The sequence below is a fragment of the Hylaeus anthracinus genome, unplaced genomic scaffold (genome assembly GCF_026225885.1).
Source record: "Hylaeus anthracinus isolate JK02 unplaced genomic scaffold, UHH_iyHylAnth1.0_haploid 12000, whole genome shotgun sequence".
Lineage (NCBI taxonomy): Eukaryota > Metazoa > Arthropoda > Insecta > Hymenoptera > Colletidae > Hylaeus > Hylaeus anthracinus.
Window position 1 is genome coordinate 9,582,423 of NW_026534347.1, and position 27,032 is coordinate 9,609,454.

At 38.5% G+C, this 27,032-nt stretch overlaps 1 protein-coding gene across 1 annotated transcript in view; it reads right to left on the reverse strand.

The window, feature by feature from the left end:
• The window catches only part of LOC128890144 (dentin sialophosphoprotein-like), a 94,161-nt gene extending 69,078 nt beyond the window's left edge, over positions 1 to 25,083 (reverse strand). Inside the window, exon 1 of the mRNA XM_054148379.1 lies at positions 24,519 to 25,083. Coding sequence (XP_054004354.1) covers positions 24,519 to 24,539 — 21 coding nt within the window. The 5' untranslated portion in view covers positions 24,540 to 25,083. The remainder of the gene's footprint in view (positions 1 to 24,518) is intronic.
• Positions 25,084 to 27,032: the final 1,949 nt, after the last annotated feature.

Sequence of the window (27,032 nt, forward strand, 5' to 3'; positions counted from 1 at the left end):
ATTTAATTCGAGCGAGCAACGACACCGAGAATATCATAGTTTAACCAGGGGGTTGTTAGTCATGTGGACGTGTAACGGAAATAATTGGTACGAAAGAGCATCGAAGTCAAGAAAGACACTGTCGCGTAACCCGGATGAGAGTAAAATGCATCATCCACGGACGGCTGGGGCCTAGAAATGATAATTCGTACAATTAACATAAGTTTGGCGAATTGCCCCAAGCTCGAAATAGACGGCCCGACCTCGCCGGGAGTAATAACCTTCCTGTTTCACTCTCATGCACTGGGTGAGACAAAATAAAAGAGCGAACACCTTCAAATTATTTTAAAAGATACGATTTTTAAAAAATTAGTTCCTTCCAGTTCTCACGTTTGTCATTTTGACATACTTGTACACTTTAGTACTTGTACACAAAGTAAATATCATAAATAATTATTTTAAATAAAAGATGCATCTTTCATTTCACCTTTTCACCAATATTGTTCGTCCATTTCACAGATATTCTTCAACACAGAAAAATCTGCATTGTCATCAAAGGGTGTCTGAACCCCTCCAATCCAAACAACCATAAAGTAGCCTTTCGGTTGAATTATTATATACTCAATTTCCACATAATATCTAAAAATCTGTCCGTTAATTCCACACTCGCCAGCATCCCCCATAAAATCCCCCTCGACCACTAAAACATTTTCGTTCTCCTAGTATTCAATGACTCACAATTTTCGCAGGAATTGAGTAATAAAGGTGACGGAATGTTTACAAAGGAAAACTTGTTTACGAAATCAGTAACCCCCTCCAGTAATCTCGCGCAGGCTACTGTTTACTTCTTATGTAGCTAGCTGGTTCGCGTTTTCTCCGTCGTTACTGTAAACAACCCCTACCCGCCGTTTATTTACCTTGCTACGAACAGGCTTACGCGGTCCGCGCCGGCCACGCAACCATAATTTCAATTTAAATTCAATTACATTCCGAAGCCCCGGACATCTCGCGCTATCGCGTTAAGACAAGATCTACCTCGGAAGTGGCGGGGTCCTCGTGCTCAAACTTTTAAAAAGCGCCGTTCGTTATTATGCTAATGCCATTCGAGGTGATAATGGAATTACAACAGACGGTCCTTAAGACCCGCTAAAGCGATTCCTTTCAACGGAAGCGCCGAAAGGGGGCCGGAAACGATAACTCCTTTCGGACTCGTTTATATCCGGCACGTTATCGCGCCTCTAACTCTTTTCATCCGCGAAACGTGGTTCCTCAATGACGACACTTGGAGACTTCGCTGCTTATATGGGAATAGAAATCATCGTCACGCGCCGCGGATTTTCTAGATGATAAACGAAGCCATTGCTGGCGACGAAAGCAATCGATCTTCCATCTACCACCTTCCATCTCCCATCGTTTGCTAGCAATCTATCTATACGTTTCGAAGAATCGGGAAAAGGTTGGGTGACGTTGCCTCAGTTAATATCCTGATTGACGATTATGGACGAGACGAGTATAAATTAATCTCGTTATAAAAAAAATTATATTATCTTATCTTATTTATTCCCATGTCAATAATTGTTTTCTTTCCAATCCAACACATGTTTTCTTGTGATATACTGATTCAATGACTACTGTTGATATCTATAACTAAATAATGGTTGTGATAGTGGTTAAATAATTATAAAATAAAATTTAGATCGGTCTTCGATATAAATATTAAAAATGAATTTCACATATCTACGTATTATATTGCACGTAAAATACCTAACCCAGGTCTAACCGTTTCATCTTCTGTGTTGGAATTTAGTAATTGACACCTGCCAACGTGTTAAAAAATTGATTCATAATATAATACGATCGCGTCACGGATTTCCTCAGAGGTAAATGAAGCTGTTCTCAGCGATAAAAGCAATCGATCTTTCATCTTCCACCTTTTATCTTTCACCCTTCATCCACCTTCTATCAATCCATCCATACATGTAAGAGAATCAGAACATGTTTGTTGTGATAATATTGAGTACCTTTCAATCCCCCATATGTATACTTTCGATACAATGGTATAATGACTGGTGTTATTATATATGACTGAAAAATGGTAAAATTGATTCTCGGCGGAAAATGAATTTGAGATTGTTGCTGTAGTAATAGTTTCTATTTCATCTTCTGTATTAGAATTAAATAACTAACATCTATCCCCAATAATGTCTCCATAATCGTTCAATCGACTACTCGCGACGAAGGATCGTTCGTCGTCATTCACACAGCCTCAGCATCTGGACCAAGAAAAGGGCAATAGTCATGTAAGATAAGCCCCTTCGAACCTTCTAACTTTTTCCTGTAAGATTTGTTTGTATCTACGATGTTTTAAGCCGGCGACTGACTTGCAACAGAACATTGTAATGTAACGCGAGCATTCGCTTAATCTTGACGGGCTTGCAAGCGACGAACGGAGCCGGTCTTGAGTTCGATTCGCGCTCGACCGTGCTCCATTGGTTTGTCGGTTTTTTGACGAACCTCTTTGATTGTCTACTTTTCACTGAACTGAGTAAGGAGCATTGAGAGAGAATTCACCCGAGAATTCGAAGCGAGCATTCGTGATTCCAAAAACGACCTTGTAATATAACGTTGGTGTCGAATCGTAAAATTCGTGCCGAACAGTTACATTACAGCGTTCTGTTGCAAGTCAGTCGCCGGCTTTAGGTATTATCGCTCTGTAACAGTTTAGCTGCCTCACCCTGTGTTTCATCCTCCAAACCAAACTCCAATTTTTATTCGACGAGAAATTCTTAATAAATTTGGAATTCGTTCCCAGATAAGAATTTCGCGCATCCCTCTATTCATTAGTTAACGTACGATCTCAGATTGCGCCTCGACGCTGAACTTCGATATTAGTTCAAGAAAGTCACCATAAACATTTTGGCAGCCGGCCTCGGACGGTCTTTAGCTAAATTCAGAAGCCAAAGGTTTGCCAAGAAGTCGAACGGGAACCTGTTACGACGTCCATTATCGGCTTTACAGTGGTTTACTGGATGATCGCGAAAGCCGGGAATTGCTAGCACGAAATTTTTGCCAGCCACGGACGAAACTTCTATCGAAGCGTTTCCCTATCCCTCTAGAAATTTGTTTCGCGTTAAAAACTGCTGAGATGCTTTGATTTCGTCCGTATTCCGTCGTTCAATATTCATCGGTACACGTAATACAGACGTTGAATATTTACGGAGCTGTTCAGCTAGGCTGTGTGTACACTACCATCCGTAAGTCATCACTTGGTAAATACGGAATAGGTTCGAATTGACTTTATGAAGAGGGGTACATTATGAAATGAATTAAATGAGTGTTTATTCTTTATGTTACAGAGAAAATGAAGCTGATAACCAAACTAGCTCGAAAATCCTATGGTGAATAGGATTTTCAAACTCGATTTTCTCGAAAACTAACCTTTAAATGAAACCATTTTATTCCATATTTTGTTCTTATTTTTTCATAAGGAATCACCTCGTGTCTGCTAGTACATGTTATTCGGCCGCTCCCTGTATAAATAGGATCGTTATTCCATGTTAATATACATTTAAGACAGTAATAGTAAATTGAAAAAATCTCCTTTTCACTGATTGACAAATACATGCCCATTAAAATAAGAAAATAAGAAATCTCACAGGACCAATGCACAGTATAACATAACAAGATCTAAAAGTAAGCCCACAAAATCATCCAAAAGTGTTACAGCTACATCACTGCTGTCCTCGTGGCTACCACAGACAAGAAAGAATGATGGACCCTCCCCAGACAAATTCGCGATTGCAATACATCAAGCCGTGACCGAGAAGAAATTTGTGTCATTCTCGCGTGCACTCGCGCAGACAACGGAAGCCACAGTGACAACTACGGAAGACGAAAGAGGATCGGTGAGTAGGGTCTCCGAAAAAGAGGAAAAAGGATGGTAAAAAGAGAGAATTGATACGAATGGCCTTAGCGTCCTCGAACGTCGAAAATGGGGCGAAACAATCGTCCGGAGGCCGATTTATTCGCGATCGGTGCACGATCCATCGATATTCACCGGGCAACGACTAATCCGTCAACGCAGCCGTTCGCTCTTACTGGGAACCCTTCGATTTCTACCCTCGATTTAGCCCCTGCGTCTCGATATTTCGTCGTTGTGCCGAAAAGCTTTCCATTGGACTCGTCGAATTGAAAGCAGCTCGACCGGGAAATCATTCGATATTGCTTTATCGTCCATAAAAATGGCTGTTTACAGCCTTCGCCATCTCACCCGCAGAACTCCACCTTCGCTTTATCGACAGATAAATCGCGTAGCATCTGCCGTGAAACAGTTATTTCTCATGCAACTTTTTATTTCTACTGGCAACCACGTTTGTTTCGTCGACGCTTGCCTGCGTGCCTCTGACTATGGGATAATTGAATGTTTGGCGAGCGTGAAGAGATAAATCAAAGGGCTGGTTCGCGGGACAGGACCACGGAAGCTTTGGTTCAACCGTTTAAACCATCTAGGATGTCGATACATATCGTTTCTGTAAGACTGGTAACCAAACTAGCTACTCTGAGTAAGGTAGGAGTAATGGTAGCTGACATTATCAATTAAAATTTTCTTAACCCTCTATGAGCCCACGTAACTCTCAGGTTACATGCTAATATAGCAATATTTTAACGAATAATTTTAGTTTTCTCACAAGATGACATATACGACTACATTCTGAAATACAATGTTTCTGATAACCATTAACAATATTGATGACAGCGTCATCAACTTGAAATATTAAAATAAATACTTTCCAAATCGTTTACAAAAAACAAAAATTCGGCCCATAGAGGGTTAGTGTAATAGTTGATTGTTATTATTAGTTATTCCTTTCTACAGAAGAAACCAATGTGGCATCAGCAGAGAATTGTAAATGTTCTTTTCTTACTTTAGAGTGTGACATAGTACAGCTGCAGTAGGTAGAGTCATTAATTTCACCTTTAGAGAGGGCTTCGATCTAAATTTGAAAAATGAGTGTCGAGGGAGACCCTAACTCTCTTGTAAACGAAGATCAATTAAGAGTTATGATGGAAGTTAACCCACAAACAACCACTCGAAGTCTTGCAGCAGACTTAGAAGTTTCCACTGTCATAATTTCTCGACACCTGGCCACAATGGGGAATTGACAAACTTGAACAGATAATACCACATCACGCCACATTTAGTTTCTATTAATTTGTACTCAATTACTGATATTAACTTCATAGTATTAAAGTAAATTAAATAACGGATTTATGTTTATGAAATACAGCTTTGTTAAAAGTCATAAATGACTTATATTTAGATGTCTACAACAAGGAAAAGGGTGAAATTACAAACATTCAATTTAAATTCAAGAAATTTCAAAGATTCAAATAACTGCCGATAAGAATACTTTTATTAAACAACTATAGACATGGCATGAATAAACAGTATTAAAAATATTGTGATTATTGTACAAGTCTAATATGACACATATGACACCCCTATAGGATAACGAGTTACTCCCTATGTAATTAAATAAATAAATATTCGACAAGATCACCGCACAATGCAGAATGTAGATGATACACCACAGAATGATCAATTTTAAAATACCACCTTCTCACGCGTTACCGCCAGGTTGAAAGGGGTTAACAACATAATAAATTTGAGTAAGATCGAAAAAAAGAGAAATGCATGAACAGGTTGATAAGCTAGTGGTCGTTTATAAAATGTGCAAGACATGTGCGTGCAGTTACGAAGACAGAGGCATTTAAACATTAATAAGCGAGGGCCGTATACGTATCAGATGCGTGCAATCTTAACGTTACTGATGAGGATGTGGGCGCCCGATGCGCCATGATACCAGCTCAAGGGGAGGCCGACTAATTGAAGAGTGTCAGTCTGATTTAACCTCCGTCGACTCGTCGCATTATTATAATTTACGACGTGCCACCAGTTGTCACGAGCTACGCAGAACGAAGCCTGGGCTTCAGTTTCTTCTTCGAGCTACAAAGCGATGTCAAGTCACCGAGACTTATAGGGGACATTCTTCCGAAGTCGAAGTCAACAGCTCTAAGCGAGAATAAATTGTCGAGGCGAAAGTCCTAGGAACGGAAAAATACTTTGTGGATAAATTGTATAATTGGAAGGCTAGTCAATCTGTAGATTCCTAGTGACAAGAATATGCCATTTACTTCAGATGGGGTAGATGGGTTAGGGCGGTTCTAATAGCAAACCCAGTCATCTTCTTGTAGCCAAGAAAGACTATCAAATCAAACTCTTCACAAATAAAAATCTTCTGCATTTAATTTTCTATATTGAGAAGTAATATTTTGTTTCGGAATTTTATCAACAGCATCTCTACACTCACAGTTTTAGTAAATTTGTGTATTTAATATCAACCAATATGAAAAGTTGAATTAGTTGATACGTTTGAAAGGAAAGCAATTGCAAATATAATATTACGTTGCAGCTACGTCGTGTTTGAAACGGTTATTTGTGTATTCGCGGTTTCGAGGGTTCGTGTACCCGCGATGTGTATAAATTTAATCTATCTTGTATCCTCGACAGGCGCGGCATCTTCCGCTGCGAACCGTCAAGTTGCTTGGCATTAGTCTACCTTTTATATTTATTCCTCGTCCCGTGGTGAAACGCCCGGCACGTTGTACGTCTTTCTCAGTCAACCGGCTTAAATGTAATTCATCAACCGACGCCACCTTTACTTCATCTTCGGGAATTGCATTATATATTCCATCGTGAACTTGAATTCAATGAAATACTGCTGCGCGGGAAACTGACAGGTCGTGGCGTCCTCCTTTCCCAGGAATATTAGTAGTACCGAATGGTAGATTACTTAAGGAACAGGGATTTTATACATTTATGGTGTCAACACTATCAACTAATATCATAAATAGATGTTAAGCATAAACAAAATGTATGTGCACTTACACAAATAATAATATTATTCTAACAACTGTACAAAATATTGTCAACATACATTTCCTATATTTTATGTATGTTTTCTACATACATGTACGTCATAAATGCACAAAATCAGCAGTCATAAATATGTAAACATAATAATAAATACACAAGTGTCCCACAACGTTTCACCCTGTGAGAAACTTTTCCAGCGCAAAAACTAAGAGGTCGAGCGATAAAATTCACTCATCCGTTCCCGAAAATCCATTAAAAGTCGTAAAACAATTTCGTCGTCAGAAAATAAATATTCAGTGGAGATCGCGTGTTTTCGAGCCGAATAATACCGAGGGAAAATGAAATTTCCTGCGGTCCAGAGCCCATTTCCGCGGTGTTTCCTATGTTCTAAAGCGTGGCGTTACTTTCGACGTATTAATCCACGCAGCTAGAGTCCAGTGGATGAAATTTCCCAACGATGAAATCATTTCTGCGAAGACGTCGCGAAAACTCTCGATCCACTGCTGAAACTATCCATTAAATATACGACAAATTAGACTCTTGTTCTTTTTGCCCTCGAGCTAGGCTACGAAAAGGGAGAAAAGTGGAATGGTGCATCCAAAAGGAGAAGACTCGGTTCGTTACTTTTAATGAAACGTCAGAAGATCCCTGCTCCAGGAAGTCGAGGACGCAGAGGAAAATCACGAAAAACAGCGTCTTTTATTTCCATATTCAATGAATTCGATTACTTGTGCCACTCTTAGCATAGAGATATTATAAATAAAGTAGGGGGGGCCATATCTAAGGCTATACTACAGTTAAAAAGAGAAAGAAAAACGTGGTATCTGCCTCTGTCTACCAACCCATTTTTATATCATTTTTATGTTAACGATAAGTGGTTATCGTTTATACTCTTAATAATCACATGTATATTTTACATTCGCATTAATCTGGCTCAATGTTCCATTGCATGAATTCTACTTCGTCTTTAAATAAAAAATTGTTCTAATAAAGTATCCTCGTTTTCGTCTTTATATTTTAATTATATTTTCTAAAAACTAACTCGATTTGTACGATACAAAATTTGCAAACGTTCTGTAATACACGTTACTTCAGGCCTGCGATATATCAGAGTTAACAGTGATAGTTATAAATGAGAAAACAATGTTGCTAGACACCAGCTGGTTTTGTTTAGGACGTTGTCTTTTTCTGTTCCTTCCCTCAACCCGAGAAACCCGTGAAATGAGTAATCACCGAAGGGAGCAATAATGTTCGCTTGTGTTGGTCCAACAAAATGTCGATTAGGCCGGTTCGTCGATCCATTTTCACCAGCTGTTATTTCACGTTTCGAGTTTTTGGACACCGGCCAAGTTCTTCGGTATTTCGATTCGTGCACGTCGAAAGTGAATGCCGAATGACATTTGCTAAACGAATTTTTGGCAAGAAACTATGGACTATACCGTCGTTATCGCTTCCTGGTTTGTGTGTCCAGGTTATTGCACAATTTTTACTTCTGTTCACCGTATTTAACAATTGGCATGTTCGAGGAAACGCGACGGAATTAGCCAATGCTGGCTTTTGTTTTTGAGCAATATTTTTTAAAAAGGAATGTTCTTTGAATCATTGTTGACATTCTTAAAAGTTAGGTTCTGTAATTTCTGAAAACTGAACGTTAGGTTTAATCATTTCTCAGAGCCAAGATTTAGTGAATTTACTTTATTAGAGTTTAATACTATCGTATACTTATTTTTTAATATTAAATATTTGTGACCATTTTCCATTCCACTCACTTTTGAATTTTTTCGAAGTTTGTTGAATTTTGAAAGTTAGACTGCTTCCCATTCCAGTTATTTATGTCGAAACGATCGCGATGCGTTCGATTTATTTCAGTCACAAACTACGCTTTGGAGTCATCGAAAACCGATGACATTTAATGAAGATTCTTGAGATCACGAGGCGAGAAAAGTCTTTCGATAGGGAGCTTCGACGCCGCGAAAGTGGCGACGAGAGAATGTCAAGAACTAAACGCTTCGACGAAGAAATAGCAACGGGCTTCGACCGCGTAATTGGAAAACTTCCGGTGTCGTATAAGTTGCCGGAAGTTGCGGGCGAAGTCCCTGGATTCAGTGTCGGAGACAATGAACCTCTCGGCGCTGCTGCAGCTCGATAAATCACTCATCAACGCGTCCACAATATGAATACATAATACAACGATTCTTTTTATTATTGTTGTTTATCGGTATCCATTACGTTTCTCATTTTTCTTCTATTTACTTCTAAAGCTAGTTATATTGTTTAGGAGCTTAGAGGTTTGTTCCAGAACCAGCTGTATTATTTAGATACTTAGAGATGTCTGCTATTGATAATATAATAAATAAAGGGTTTTCCAAAAGAAGTACTAGGATCTTTTTGTTTTTATAAGATCATAATAAAACTGAGCCATAAATGATAATGACAGAGAACCTATTGTCCATAAACTGAAAATAAAGTTCATCAAGAAGTCTCATAATTGTCGAGTTAATAATAAAAGCACACATCCGGCGGTGAAAAATTAATTCCTACAAGAGAGGTCTGATTATTCCTCGAGCACATTTACATTTAATGCTCTCTAATATTTTAGTGGCCTGGTTCACCAGTATATAACAAATACGCCAAAATGAGAAATGTCCTTCTACCGTGCGTTACAAAGTTTTCTACATCGCGTATTTTAATATTTAACGCTGTCCAATGCTTCCACGTCGCATTCCGTCTCTGAATTATTTAGCTATTACGCGGAGAACGAAGTTCCGTCTACTGCGTCTTGCGAACTCAACTTTGCACGTTGTAATATTTAACGTCCTGTAATATTTCTGGCGTCGGCCCTCTTGTACTCCCTTCTGAGAGATTTCGTTCATTATTCTCCCGGCGTTTTGATTTCTATTGGATGAATTAAACATGGAAAATACTCGTTTTGGTAATTATTATAGAAATTGGGGTATCCGAAGGAATAATATTCAAAGTAATATTTCAAAGGTGTTTCTCAGGATTGCAAAAGAAAAATAAGTATGTTAAGAATTTCATTGTTCAGTTTATACATTTTTTAACGTCACATATACATGAGTAGACTACTATTAAATTAAATATAGAAACATCCCCCTTTTGTAATTAGAAATTGGAGTATCCAAAGGAATAACAATCAAAAAAGGTGTTTCTCAATAATAATGCTTAAAACCGCGAAACAAAGCCATCTGCGTCAAGAATTCGTCTTTCTTTACATAATAAATTTTCTGACATCATAAATAAATAATTATCTACATTTCGACATATACCTAGATACAAACTTAAATTGTAAACTAAATAAAAACTTGATATCTGTGATAATTCCTATTTTCCGCGAAACTCTCTGTTACTATCGTCGCGTACGCTTTCGTTGTTATTTCATACGCAATCGTAAGTCAAGAAGGGCGAAGAAAATTCTGTCAGAGACATGTGGAGGTGAATGGGCAATTTGCAAATATGGCGCATCGCACTCGAGGGAAAGCCATCGGAGACCTGTCCACTTGGAAGGGCTACTCCAGAGATGAAGAGATAGTTGGCAATCTACCCTCCTGAGAACGAAATTTTTCCAACGCGGAGGGATAAAGCGTAATATGTAAAAGAGTAAAGAATACAGTGCACTGGAGAGGAAACAACTAATAAAAAAGGAAATAATGAAGCAGAAACGAAATGTAGAGAATCGAATAGAGGAAAAAGGGAAGAAAAGAGATACGCAGAAGTCAAGAAAGAATGAGGTCATGAAAAGGTTTGTGGTTTACAGAATAAACTTTTGAAAGAGTGCAACAAATAAATAGAGGTTGAAAAGAAAACAGATGAACAGAAAATAGAGAAATGTAAAAGTCAAGAGAGAATTGGATTAGCAAAAAGTTCTGGAGTTTATAGAACCTACTCCTACAAAATTACAAATAGAAATATAGGTTAGAGGAAAAACGAATTATAGAAGAAAAGAAACAGGAACAAGAAAAAAAAGTAAAAAAAATGTAAAAAATAAAAGAGATTGAAAGTCGCACAAATTTCCATAGAAATCAATTGAAGGAGGAAATTCGAAGGAAATAGGAAATGTATCAATGTCAAGAATAAATAAGAATTATTAAGAGTTCTTCAGTTTCTAGAGTATTCTTCTTCATTAGTCTAATAGAAATTTGTTTTCAAATAATTAGTTATTCCATGAATCACTAAATGTCACTAAATCACTAAACCTAATTTAATAAATTGATTTGTGATGATTGCAGATCCTGAAATTGACTTCAAAACGTAAAATAAATGAAAAAGCTGGTTCTATACTGCAATTTCTATTTACTTTACTATGATGGGACAAAACGTAATAAATTATAACAAATTGTTTCGATTCGCGTCACGCAACAGTCAACAACGATTCGTCTGGTTATTAGAATGACCCACTTCGATAAAACGATCGACGGAACGAACAAGTGAAATGAATATTTCAATTTAGAGGAGTACCCGGAACGAGTTCGATCGGGGGACCTCGCTCTTTAGATATTATCAAACAGGAACGAATCGGTGACCATAAATCCCCCGAGTCGAGTTGATGCCACTCCAACTGACCTCGATACTTTTACGTCACTCTGCATCGATGTATCGATATTTATAAAACACGATATATCGACGGCTATTATCGCCATTGTGTTTTTAAAATAACTCGTTCTCCCGTCCAACGTTTCTGCCTCAGGATATTATTTTTAAAGATACATTCATCCTAGCGGGTCATTAGTAACTGCGTTCATTTTTAAAAAGTGTCCATGGATTAAAATTTTCATAATAACTGGAACAAGTTAATATTATATTATGCAATTATATTATTTTTCTTTTTTGGGCAAATTTTGTTTTCTGTAGACATGTGACATAAGAAGACTGAGTACATGTTTATGATGTATTCTAGGGTAATGGGAGTAATTAACTGGCGGCATTAGAATTAATTTAATTACAATTAATATTTGAACGTCAATTTCCACCATCTAAATGAAAGTTTTATCTTTAATGAACAGCAAATGATAAATCATATCTCTTTTTACATTCATTCTACTTCCCGATAGAGTAAGCTAACAAATTTGCACCTATAATAAAAACATTCTTTTCCTCTGACTTATTTGGAAAATTAAATAAATTTATATTTAATAAAGAATACGTTACTCTACTGAAATAAATTGCGAGTTTCCATTGGATCTTTCGTATCGAAGCCATAAATAATGTTATTTTCCCTAACGTCGTCAATTTACTTCCCATTTCCATATACCTATTTATACATTTTGCGGAGTCAATAGCATGTTGGTAATTTTTGTACACGGAGATACGAATGTCGACAACGTAAAAATCACATTTCCCCCTTGAGGTTTCGCAGAGTACGCGAAAAAGCTACAGTTCGTCGAGTCGGCGGCGTTGCGCGATAAATCAACATCCGTGTACGATTCCATCGGAAGATCAACAGACGGCGCTCTGTGCGTCGCAAATTTCTCAGCTCGACGAGTTGCGCTGGTGTCGTGTTCCGTCAAAACGGGACGATAGCAGATAGGAAGTGGACGGCTCGAATTTCGGTGCGCCATACACCGAGAGCAACGTACCCGAACCGATTCACGGTGCTCTGCCAATTTCTCAAGCACCTTGCGCAGTCACGCGTGGCTTTCAGTACGAGCTATTTATTTTACATCGGGGGATGACAACAACGAAGGGACCGCTCATGCTGAGCGAATGCTACCGACGAAACGAAAGTTTAAACATCCTCGACGCCGCGGAGAATATGTAGACAAACAGAGGTGCACTTCGGTTTATTATGCTGCGATGCGAAATTGGGGCTCCTCTGTCTTGGACTAACACGACCGCTATTGAGAACGTTTCCCTTTTTCATTTGTTTTGATACGTGGTTCCTAGAGGTAGTTTCCGATTTAGGAATATCGATTCTTGTTTCAAATTAATCAAGTTAATCTATTCTGTCTGTCTGTCCATCCTATCTATAACCATTGTTTGGACTAATTAAAACTTAATATCTTAAATATTACTGTATCTTAAATATTAAGTTTCAATTAGTATAAGAATAAGAATAATCTTATTCCATAAACAAAGGCCATCATAAGATACGCAAGTAATTACTCGAAAAATCCAGAAAATTAAAATCGTAATAGCAGAAGTGCTAGGGAAAACGTTCCATTTTCCCTCGTGATCCACGGAAGACATAACTTGTCATAGTTCTGCAGTTTTTCCGAAACGGAAAGCCAGATGCTCCCCTGTGCCATCGCCGTTGAAGAAAAAGAAAGTCAAGGCGGTGTCTACGAGTCCATTTAAATATAGCCGCGAGGTCTTCGTCCATGCTCCCTCTGGAGTATCCACGCGCATATTCCCTCTTAAACTGTACGCGCACGCGGGAAAGGAAAGGGACGAGGAAAAACAGAGGAGAAAGAATCGATGGGCGAACGGAAGGAAGAGGAAACGATATTTACTAGAATACATCGGTACGCCGCACATGCATTTTCAAACAATCCGATGGACAGATTTAAAGCGACGAGTCGCGAAGGAAATGTGTTTCCTCTCATTCGAATACGACCTACCAGATAATACCTACTATATGAAGAGCTTTAGGATTTTGATTTCTAATAATACACAAATTTTATGTGGAATATATCTGATTTTTATAGTTTATATTACGTGATACATTAATGCGCGCTGATACATTTTGTTATTACAGTGCGACGTTCTAAACACTTTTGGGAAAATCTTATGATACTATAAACAATCTGTTATATAAGCATTCTATCAGACAACAATTACTATCTGCAATTTATTAGGTTGTCCCGAAAGTTTCTTTCGCGAGTTGCACTCAATTATTTTATGTGGTCGTATTTATATAAATAGACGATCTAATTTCATAGTGTATTCATAGTGTATTCATGTTGTAACAGTAATGGAGCAAAATGAATCGTGCACAATTCGGTAATGTAACATAAAACATAAAATATTGTGCATGTATTACTTATTAATAAAGCGAAAGAAACTTTTCGGACAACCTAATACTATCACAAATTCTATAGAACACGCAAGAGTATATATTTTATAAAGAATAAAAGAAATTTTCCTAGAAACTCTCTCAAGATTTCTAACAAAGCACAATACCTCCCTGTCAACAATTTTGAACCGCGAGGAACACAAGAATAAACGATCAAAACATCTCCGCAATAAAATGGAGTACCATCGTCTAATATTTATCTAACTATATTCGAGCAACCATTGGATTTAATTCGCTGTCCATTTTGTCCTATTTCTCATCCGTATACGTTAATACGTCCCTGACACAAGAACGCAATGAGTTATAGGATTTTGAACCGAACTGAACGCCACCGCGAAAGCGACGAGCGCACCTACCGCGCGAATTGAAATATTTTCGCCCGTGGTCGTGCTAAGCATACTGTTTCCTGTAAATTCCGCGGGTTTGCGAACCGACAGGGTAAAATGTGGCTTCGAATCGTGTACCCCAAACCCCCTACCACGTGCAGCTATTGGAAACACCTGTATTCGATGGCAGCGTCGAACCGTCAAATGTGAATGCAGCTCGATTCGTTAGTCGTTTGTGTATCGTCGGCGTTCAACGTGAGCTCAACGTACTGGCCGAATACTGGCTGGCCGCTCGGGCGAGCATAATTTATTGTCACGGCACGCGGCGCAATGAAAAGCTTGGGCATTATCGCGATGCGGCTTTTATAGCCGGCGCATAGAGGCATTAATGCCCAATTTGTCGCTGTTTAAACGGGCCACCGTGGACAAATTCTAGGGAACCCATTCGTCTTTCAACCCTTTGCACTCCTATGTCGAGTCATCAGTTTTTATCTCGGGAGGTCCTTTAGCGGGTCCCATTCGATACCTTTCATGTCTGAATCAATAGAGAAGGCCTGGAACATATTGTAAACACGATCCTTCAAATGGAAAACCTCATTTCATTTTCGTAGATCCCGAAGGAAAACACAAGGATTTGCAAGGATTTGCAGTTTGCTCAAATATAAAAATACCTGGAGGAAGAAGAGAAACCAACTTTTTTGTGGTACGTGCAAAATAAAATCAGGATTGCATCCTGGAAATTATTTCAAAAAGTATCATACGTTTGAAAATTACAAAATATAAGAATAGTATGAATAAAACTAATATTTAAGTGAATTTACTTCATTCTTTATTTATTTAGATTGCCTTATTTTTTAGCTAAAATAAATTTCAAATGAAACACTTGAAAGCGTTGAGAGCTGCTGGTAACGACATTGAAATATTATTCAAGCTTGCGATACAAAAATAATTCCTATTTATAATAACAAAATATTTTCGTTATTTACAGGATATCGACTGTTGAAGTGCATCGACAAAGAGTACTTGCACAATTGCACAACCACGAGCCACAACAATGGTTCACGAACCTTGCATCGAAGAGAAGAAAATATGAAAGAAAACAAATTGAATTGAAAGAACTAGGAACAATTAGACGATTACGTCGATCAAACTTTAGAGGCGCGTGTTTTCTTTATAGCTTAAACAAACAGTCGGTTGAATTCAGAGTTACAGGTCTATTAATGTTGCATAACAGAGAACGTACACATAATGGGCTCTTTCAGTATGGAGACACTTGATATATGTACTCGACGTCGTGTCAAGCACTTTTTCTACATCCGATGTTTGAACGAACCTGGTTCGATTTCCGTCAGTGGAAACTGATGAAAAAGACCCATTCTCCGCGAGAGAACTATGATGCTGTACACTTTGAACGTGGCTTGGATCGAACAACGTGCAAAATATTGTCGATGAAGACTTTGAGCTTTTAATAATGCCAGATCAGATATGCATCGAGTACTATTATAGTAACTTGTATAACATGAATGAATTCAATAAAATTTTTCATTTTGGCAACATTAATATTATTCAATCTTAACTGTATCCATATAATGATGGAAGCATTAAATCTTATGTCAATAATAGATAACATAGTATTGGTTTTCTAGCACACAGCCTATTAATAAGCTAACGACCGGTAAAGTGTCAAAATCTATTACAAGAACATCGTCATCCTCCATGCTATAAAGACACTTTCAAAAAGAAACAAACTTAATCAAACACACACCCACACGTGTATACAAATGCCCCTGGACACGAAAATCTGTGAAATATTGAAAGGATCAGAGGGGCGCGTGTTCGTCCACTTAGCGACATCTGCAACAGCATTGCACGAAATACGGATGCATATGCATTTCCAGTTGACGTTCCTCGAAGGGCCCGACGCTGGCTTTGAGAGGGTAAGAGAGTACGCTCAATTAAATCGTCCCGCGCCAACGTTTCGCCGTGGCAACAACTCGTCGTGAAATATTCAGAAGAGCCGTTAAATCTCTTTCTCTGTCTTTGACTGAAAGCCTCCTCCCTCGCCCCCCCCCCCTTCGTGTTTCTCTTTTCCTCAAGACAGCTTTGAAGTGTCTTTTATCCTCTTCGAATCTACCTGTGACGTCTGATCGCGTTTGAAACGTCGTAGCCCTATTTTTAAAGAAAGTTATTAACTAATGGTATGAGGATGCGTTTGAGAGAAAAATTTTAACGTAAAGAAGGCTACAAGGATGTTTGAATCCTCAGGATAGCTTTCAAGTGTCTACTAGCCTCTTTGAATATACCTCTGACGTTTGATCGCGTTTGGAACGTCGTAGCCCTATTTTTAAAGAAAGTTATTAACTAATGGCGTGAGGATGCGTTTGAAAGAAAAATTCTAATGTGCCTACCAGAAGAAGCTATCAAATCCTAGATATTTCGATCCCATTAACAAACAATCAATTAAGAAATCAAATTTTTGTTCTCAAAGACCTCTCCTACTCATCCAGGAAACCAATCCAATGACTCAAGGCGTTTTAATTCGCGCACTTCGAACAGTTCGAAACTGGTAAACGCGTTGAAATTAATTTCGCTCGAGTATTTGCCGAGTTTGGTGTTTCAGTTCGCTGGAAGTTGGACGATGTCGCAGCCCGAATCTTAAAGAACAACTTGTTCGATTTCGCGTCCAGGAAGTGGAACGCAAACACGTTGCGCCGTCTAAATTTATCATCGACGACGTAGCCCGCATCGTTTACTTACTGTCTCCGCGTAGACGCAACGATCGACGAAATTGTCGTTATTACGTAAAATAATTCCACTGAAGTCAGCGTCCGCGATTAAATGTCAGCCTTAAATAAGAAAGTTGAAGATCGGAGCACGCGCACGCCGCGAATACTAGGTCCGATGAAACCGAGACGGATATTTCAAGTGACTTTTCGCTAAATATACCGCGCGTGTATTTCTTAACTAACGCGACTGGATATCTCGAGTTTTTCGGGAAAAGCGATAAATTGCACGGTGCTGGTTTGTTTTGGTCGTAAGTTCTTAAATTGTAAATATTTCTTGGAAGGTTCAATTTTATTTTGCAGCGGGGGATTTAGGGAGTTGTTCAAGGAGTTGTTGGGGAGTTCGAGGAGAAATTAGAAGGAGACGGAAAATTAATTAAAAATTAAGGGATGTTTGATTTTCGGCGCGTGTTCTTTCTTTTGTTTAGGAATGTTTTGTTAATGTTCACTGGACTAGAATAGGAATGAAAAGTGAACTGCTTAAATTTTGGTATATATTCAATGCATGATGTTTCAATCGATACTTCGCGTTGCCAGAATTTTGACAAATACTGAGATTTCTAATAGAAAACTGATTTTTATCGAAAGAAAGTATAGTCTATGTTAGTTAGGGATATTGTAGGTTTCTATTCCCGAAAAAATGTTAAGAATCGGTTGAGTAGTTCTAGTTTAGAGTCTGCCACTGCCGGAAATTACTATTAGCAAACAAATCCCTCCGTTTATCGAAACAGCGTTCGATAAACTCCATCAGCGTCGGCCGCGATACGATTTTCAGCACGTGGCACGTACTGGACCGAAACTCCCACCGTGTCGAACATTCAGATTCGCTCGTTCATGTAAATCATTCTTAAGCACTCAAATATTGGAAGCCTTAGAGCTTATGACCTCTTAAATTTATTATATCTATACTATAGTATGTAATATTACAGTATACTATTATTTTGACAAATACACAAGTCAATCAAATGATTAAGTTATAATTTCATATAAGACATTATTAAAGGAACTTTGACCTTTCTTCTATCTCTCTCTATGAAAAAGTCGAGACATAAAGTGTAATGAAAGCTAGTCAGGAATGACGTGTACCATCAAGCTTCACACGATGGCCACGCATTATTCTCTGAAGAAATAATATTCAGGTTTGATATATTCAGATGTGGATATTGGATTAGCTGGAATAAGATTACCAGGATCACCTAAATAATACGTTATTTGTATTTAAATGAAAGATATGAATTACTACACTAATCATAAATCCAAATAAATCATACAGTACTATGTGTGTTGAATGTCGAACGATTTTGGAGTTAGAGGAAGGTCCCAAAAGTCGATCGATCAGCTCGTCAATAATTGAAGCAAGACGACACCCGTTACACCCAACGAATGGTACCGTGGCGATAGTTGCGCGGGTGCGCATATTCGTGGCATAGGCAGAGGGACGGGTTTACACGAGAGCAACGCCGCCGGGCAGACATCGTCTGGGAAAGGCCCAGGCTAATTTTGCTGGCCACGGGAACCGGCGATCTGAGGGCAGACGTACGAACCGCGTTTCCGAGAGGTGCGCCACCAGGGCTAGGGGATTCGTGCTTCGTGGCCGGCGAGCCCGAGCACTTTGGGTAAATGTTTACCTCTGGTCGCTACCAGCCGCTATACAGGACGTTTGGTAATAGGCTCGTTCCCCATGCCAATTCGGACACGTTCTGGAGTACAGTGGAACGTCGATTATGTCAACGACGGGTCGATTATGTCAACTAGTGGGAAGACATATTCATTCATACTTGGTCTTTCGGGAGGTTCGTATAGGACAATGGTGCGTAATTTTGACTAGTGGATAAAATTAGAACAATGAAACATGGGCTGGTTGAGGCAATTTAATTTTAAGTTAGGATTGTATTGAACTCGGTTTGGATTATTTATTTTGTCAAAATATCAAAATATTATAATCAAAACTGGTTTTGATATTAAGGCGATGATTTTAGAGCTAAACCTGAGCTAAGATCTGAAATGACTTTTCCATCAATTACTCGATACTTACAATAACGTCAGAATACAGAATAGATTTAGTGCGACTCCGAGAATAGAAATCCACTGGCGTCAGATCTGGAGACTTCGGCCAAGCTATTCTTCCTATCCACCTATTCTCTCATCACAAGCATTGCCCACACATGTCTAACGCAGGAATCATACCTTCGCACTTTCAATATACGATCTGTCTTCTCATGAGATTGATATTATTAAAGGGAGACAAATTTCAGTCTCAAACAAGCTACTATTTATTCCCAATTCGAGTAACGTATTAATAAACTTACTTGAAATATATCAAGGTTTAATAAAATTGTATCTAGTAAAAAAACTCTAAAAACAGAGACAGCGTTTTAACATTTGCGTGTGAATTATATGTATTCAGTTAATTATTAAAACTGATCGTAGAAAACGAGCCCTTTTTCCAAGTAACTTAAGTAATTATACAATTAATACTTAAATATTCACAAATTTTCTTTTCTTTCAATCTATGTTTTTCTTTATGAAGTAATTATTACATATTTGTATAGATTGAGAATTTAAATATTTTCTGAGGCTTACTCTAAAGTCGAAAGACGATTGCAAAATGAATAAATAATAAATTGTTTCTAACTGGAACATTGTCTTCCTGCAATTTATATACACACGAGTTTGTTTAGGAGACAGAAGAACGAGAGAAACTGATACGTTCCTGTTATCGATAAAAATAAGGTAATAGGATTAAATCAAAATAAATCATGATATTGACAGTCTTTATCAACAGAATCGGGAGTAGAGATAGCCTACAGCTAGATCTGTCAAGTGGAATAGCAATCAAATGCACAATTGCGTACCGGACGAGTTTTCAGAATCAATTTCGTGAGAGATGAAGTCATATATGAAAAAGTTCTATTAAACATTTTATAATTATTTTATCTTGTAGAATTATAATCTTTTTTGTTATTCCACCAATTGCGAAGCATTTTATATGTTATGTTAGATTCGTTCTTGCTGGCGTTTCAGAGTAGGACAATGTCTGACCAGTGACTGGGCATTATCTACTGCGGCTGTGCTTGGTATTCGTTGTATAAAGTAGAACAGTGATTAAATACTTTGCCCTTGCTTTTGTTATTAATTAACGAAGTGAATGAATAATAATTATATTGATTATACACTGAAGAATGTTTAAATAAAAAATATGTTTATTAGAAAGGAAATTTTAGATACGAGTTCGTACCGTATGCTTACATTTAATTGTACTAAGTAACGAATTAAGACGAGCAATAACCCAATAGCCAATAGCACGTGATTTTCAGTTTCATCCCAATATGGAGAGCGAAGAGAAGAGAAGTACCGCGAAGAAAAAATTCCAGTGCGCTGGATCGTTCACGTAACACGCGCGAACGATATTCGCAAAAGTCACCGATCTGGCAAACGAACAGGCAAGAGGCAAACGCGTCGTCGGCGTGGTTACCGTGTCGGTGGTCTTAAATTCTCAGTATTTTGTAAACCGCTTCCGGGGACCCACAAGAAACAGAAGCTCGCGTGCGCCAGGAGCCGTTCGGACGATAACGTTAATGGACCTCATTTACATTGCATAATTACACCGTGTGAGCAGCTCGCGTTTCGGCCATCCACACGGCGGATTCCGCTGCGACATAGCTGGCGAAATGCGCCCGAAATGCTCGTTTGCAGCGCGCGCTGCTTGCATCGACGCGACGAAACGATGGCGAGGGCGGTGCTTCAAAGAAACGTTCGTTGCACGCGAGCCTGAATAGCATTAGGGGAAACTGGTACCTCGGTGTGTCGAATTAATCGACTGCTGATGGTTTTAATCGATACGATTGTTATTTATCGATGGGGGGCTGAGGCGACAGCGATTGTAGTGCCTGAGAGAGTCTGCACTGGTCTGCATTATTCTGCAGTGCATGGTGCAATAATGTTTCTCAAGTTGCCACCAAGTTATTCTCGCCACTAGACTGCGGATATTTGTGCATTTATGGCAAATGAAAATATGGGGAAATATGTGGGAACGTGTATAAATGCAAGAGTATATAAAATATCAAGAATAATGTACACGTTATACTTTTTAGAAGATAAGGGATATTTTTATTTAAGTTTCACTCCTTTTCCTGTATCCGTGAAAATATGAATTTGCATAAGCATATGCAGTCTACTCTTCACTTTCTAGAACTGCCTCTAACGAAACAAGTATAATTATTAGTATAGTTATTAATATTAAACGTCTCTATTGTAGTAACACAGACAGTAGTCCCTGTTCACGTAGGAATTAAATAAAAAAAAATTATTATTTTTAATATGATACGATTTAAATGACTGCCACTGCCACTTACATCTGCCTGTTTTATTTCCAAATTCTATGCCATGTATCTACCTATTTTATTGTTTCTATATTTCATCTATGGCTCAGTTTTAATTTAGGAAGAATCAAAAGGGAACCATCCGGTACAGTTGCTTGCAATATATTCCAGGTATACGAAAAATTGCATTTTTGGGAGGTGATTTCTATACCTATACCTGTGTATAAATCTTGCTATTTTATTGTAACCAAATTTTATATATACATGTATCTTACTATTTTATTGTTTTTGAATTTAATCAGTGCTCCAGTGATGATTGAGGGAGATTGAAACAGAAACTGTTGGGTGTAGCTGCCACAGTTGCAATATATTCTACATATTTGACAAACTGCATTTTCCTTCCTTCATTTTTATCAAAATTTATACGTGTATCTGGCTATTTTATTTGTACCTAATAGCAATGTCGCATTCCCATTAAATAACAATTGTTCCTATGCTCGATGCTTCATAATTTAACAAACCACATCTCACGTAGAACCACCCAACAATATCCCTAAATTTATTAAAAAGAACTACTCTAATTATACGAAAAATTGCAATAATCATACTTCTTATATTAAAATACCAAATTGAGAATCAATTTCTCCAAACAAAATTCCTCGACCGAGATAAAAGGAGAATTATATCAGACAACGCACGCCAATAGCAATGCCATTCACGATAAATAACGATCGTTTCCCTACCCTATAATTTAACAAATCACCGAGAAGCATGATATTTCCTCACTCTCACGCGGAGCCGGGCAATACTATTCCGTCAGACTTCGTGACTCCTCGGGAAGCGTAAACTATTATGTTCGATCAACCAGCAGCGTTAGATCCTTTATCGAGCGCCACTTGTTAGGCAGCAATTTTTCGCGATAACTTGAAACACAGTCGGCCGGTACGGTAGCTTGACTCTCCCTGATTCGAGATAGCGTGCGGCTAGTGTCACTTTGCACGCCGTTGCATGCGAATGCAAATCGTCTGCGCCCATTATGCGCCAGCCCGCCTCGCCAGTACGTCTCGCGATGCACTCTTGCTGAGAAGCACGTGGTTAAATACCGCGGGCGTCGTCTGTATCGCGAACGACGTAGACGATGGTCTACGAATAGAAATCATTAAGTTCGTGCATAACTATATGGCGTTTTTCTTTTTATTTCCTACCATTCATTTTTATTGTTACATTTTTTTATTTACTAAACGGATAATTTTTGAAAGACTATATCTTTTGTAAAATTTTGTATATACCTTAATAATTACTAGTTCGTTTTAACAATCTAGTAAACTTGTCAATCATGATGAAAATCAGACAACTCACGTATCATTAGCCCATTATGGCGATACGAATCAATATAACATAAATTGTAATAATATACAAATCATAATTAAAGAAAGATAGAATGTTAAAATGAATGTCTGTGTGAAAATAAGCAAATCTAATCCTGGGAATTCCAATAAAATTGATTTCATCGCTGTTGTTGATTATGGACTACAGATTGAAAATTCATTTCAAATTTCAATATTTTTACTTGTGCTGTTTACACCGAGTTTATCAGAAGTATCTCTATTAACGCGCCTCCAAGATTAGTTAGATCCGTTCATCCATTCAGACCGACAACGAACAGAGCAAAGCCTGGTTATAGTGACCCCATTAATAGAATCTGCAATTTAGCAAATAGCCTCAGGCATTAACAGAGCACTGATTGAACCATAGTTGAATGCATGGCATCTGACAAATTCTACATGTAATATATTGACTTTATTGCACTGCAGTGTTAACCCTGATCACAAGTGAATTTATAAATAATTTACTGATAAATTATCGACGCTTCGTAGTATCTTCATTTTATTTGTTTGGATTCATACTGCTACCTACAATTTTTTATATTCATTTGGTTCATTCTGAGCTACATTTTCATAAATATAATAAATTTTGTGTGATCTAAATTCAAGTGATCTAAAGATCTAAATTCACAGTCTAAACATTTACTGTTGACAATAATAATATTGTTTTCTTCCTTTCTTTTCCTTTTTCACTCAATGTACTCATTTCTTAATGTATACAATAAAGATGGATTATTAACAGTAGTAGAATTATACAAAACACGTCACAGAAATTAACAAAGAGCAGCAGAGTGTGTTTGTTCCAATCGAGGGCTCTTTCTCCGTACTCCTTAAACTTTAGATAAAATTAGAGACCATATTTCGGTATGGCAGACGCGAGACGGTCGTCCTCTACTTCTTTTTAAAAAGCACATTCGCGAGAATTCGTCTCGTTCTGACATCACGTTGCGACTTGAGTACCAATTATAACTTCACCGTTTCGCGATACACTCCGACTTAACGAAGATACTATGCGATGAGTCCACTGGACGCGTAAACACTAGTCTGTCACGTCACCAGACAAAACGAAATTCCCTATTAACTTTACCTATAGAAAGCTCATCCATAGGATTTTTAATTTCAGTGATTTATTAATTGCAGTATAGATTAGACTTGATATATTTTTACAACAGCTTGTACAAGTACGAAGAATTTATCGATATTCTCATCAAGTATTTCATTTCTTCTGCATTTTCATTCAGAAACGCCCTCAATGATACTTCGAAACACTTATATGGCTCATGATTCAACAACGCTCGTTAAAACAATATTTCTCACACAAAGAATAGATTTACTCCTCTTCTGCAACAAAGCACCACTCCGAAAATTTGTTCATCTACGCATTCAACCAAACACTCACCTAACGTCAGCTCAAAACAGTAGCCCAGCTCCTGTAGAACACTATGATACAACTAAGCTCATAACAACAACATTTCTCAAACAAATAATAGATTCCTTCCCTTAATACAACGAAGCATTAAAAATTGACAAAAATCTTATACAATCTTTTCATTTCCTCCAACACTATCGATTAAACACCCCTTCAAACCTCAGCTAAAAACTCTAACATACTCCTGTAGGACACTATAATACAACTAAGCTCATAACAACAACATTTCTCAAACAAATAATAGATTCCTTCCCTTAACACAACGAAGCATTACAAATTCACCTACAATTCTTAATAGCCCCCCAAATATCAGCTGAAAACACTTACATAGCTCCTATAGGACGCCATGCCAATCCACGCTCCCCTCTTTGAGCGGAAAGCGAAAGGATGCCCCCAAGACCAGGGAGCGATCACCAGCAGCTACCTCCAGGGGTCGGGGTTCGCCAACCACCATCAACCACCGGGCACCACCACCATCGATGACACCGAACCACCACCTATCACCTGAGCACCAAAACACTGTACACCACCACCCGCAGAGAGCACCGCGTACCGTCGTCTCGCGCGCACCGTACCCGAAAATCGCGAGAAAAGAAGAGGACCCGTGTCCCAGAAGAAAAAGAGAGAAACCTGAGGAAAGGAGAAGAAGGAGAAACGGAGGTAATCGAATCACGAGATGGAACCGATCGAGGAACGAACGGTTTCGTCGAAGCGTCGTCCCCGGCGGCGCGTTCTCTTTAGAGAAGAAAGAGGAACAGCGGCTCTACGGAGAGGCGCTTCGTTTCGGACGAAGCTCGGACCCTGAAGAGCCGGCGACCCGCGAGGCACGCCGTTTCTTCCCTCTCTTTCGCCGTCTTTCGCGTCTCTTCGATGTTCTCTTCCCTGCGCTCCCGTTTCGACGTACTCTCCTCGTCTCGCCCCAAGCGTACGAGGACCGTGCGTGTTCGCCCTCCTCCGCCACCTCCTCGCATATCGGCTTCTCTCGTTCATTCGCTTCGTTCACTCGAGCCCTATTTTAAGAATAGCTTCGCGTCCTCCCGTTCCGTCCGCCGTCGGCGCCGAGACGCGGCTTCCGTGCCCGCCCGAAGTTGATGAGGGCAGCGCGAGCGGCCTTCGGAAGGGAACATCGCGAAGGACGAGTGCTCGAGGGCGAGATTTACGACGAAAACCGCGACGAGGGAGGCTTCAGGATGCTCCGGAGGGAAGGTTTATGACACGGCCGAGCGACGAGTGGCGCTATTTCTGAGAGACGCGGATTGGGAAGGTTTGCGTGAGTGATTGAGCAGGGGAGCACCTGAAATTCGGATAGGGAAATTTTTTCTTGATGAGGGGACATGGCAATAGGGGTGGTCGCTACTAATTGCGACTTGCATGGTATTTTGGGGGGATTGAGAATGTTTGCATGAGATTTATTGTATGATTTAGTTTGATAGATTATGTTTGGGAGATGAATTACATTGTTCTGTATAATTTTATTATGTGTAATATATTAGAATTCATAAGTGATAGTATTTAAATGAATTTTCAATATATCTGAATTTTGATTTTCATTCATGAATCAATTGCACCCTTCATGTAAGTTTATTGTAAATAATATATTATAATTATATTATTAATATTATATATATATATTAATATAATAATAATAGTATAATATATTATAGATAATAATATTATTATTAGTGTTATTATCTTATCGAAAATGTTCAAATGAATTTAATATAGATACAATTTAATTCTTATATTACACTTAATTGTCAATTACCCCTGTCTAAATAATTTTATCATAAATAAAATTCTATTTTCAATTTAAAGAAGACAATTAAAAGAAGAAGGAGGAAGAAATGGTGCACGCTAATGGGGGATATATTTTAAACTAAGCTCCTACATATAATACAATTTTATATAGGACAATAAAGTTCGCCAACTTTTTAAGCATCCATGGGATATCAATTGCCGAAGTCGCTGTTCGGCAAACAGGTAGTGTCCTCCGAGCTGTTACCTCGCGAACGATCCTTGTCGATGACGTCGAATCCGCTTGGTCGGAGGGCTGGTTAAGTCGAACGCGGGAGTTTATCATGTTGCAATTTTCGATACGGTTCCTCCTTTTCCGAGACACGGGTGTTTTTCAACCGCGGGTTTATTCGAAGGGTATCGGAGAACTTGTACTCGAAGAGATCGTTTCGAAGGATGGGGCTCATTCCTTCCGTAGAACGTCTCGAGAGAGGAGGGAGGACGCTTTGAGAAGAAAGAAAATTATTCCACGAACGAATATTTTCGAGAGAGTAGTTTCTTGTAAGCGCTTTGACGGGGTATTGTTATGCCCTGAGAGGATTTTGAACGAGGGGAATTATTCTTTGGAGTATCGGGGAAACTCGAAAGCGATTACGCCTCGTAATAGGTTTTAAGGGAGCGGAAAGAGCTTTTACTTCTGACGATGTAAATTTCACGGGGATGTGATGAAAAAAGTGCATGACAATAAATTGCCCCGAGTTTGTTTAATGCAAAGCGTAAGGCTTGGACGAGATATTCGATTAAATCGAATAATAAACTTCAGATGAGCTTTATTCTGTGCTTTTAAAACTTGTTAAAGGAAACATACCGCAGTTACGTAAACATTCTTATATAAGAGGGCAGGAAGACAATTTCTCAATTTCAGATGTAAAAGTATAAACATTTAATTTGAGAATTAAACATACCATGCATTTATATTGGAACATTAGTTCTGTAAGGGTTAAATCTCGGAGTTTAAACTTATATATCATTATATTATAAGGTATGCTTAATGCATGGTGTGTGTGTGTGTGTGTGTGTGTGTGTGTGTGTGTGTGTGTGTGTGTG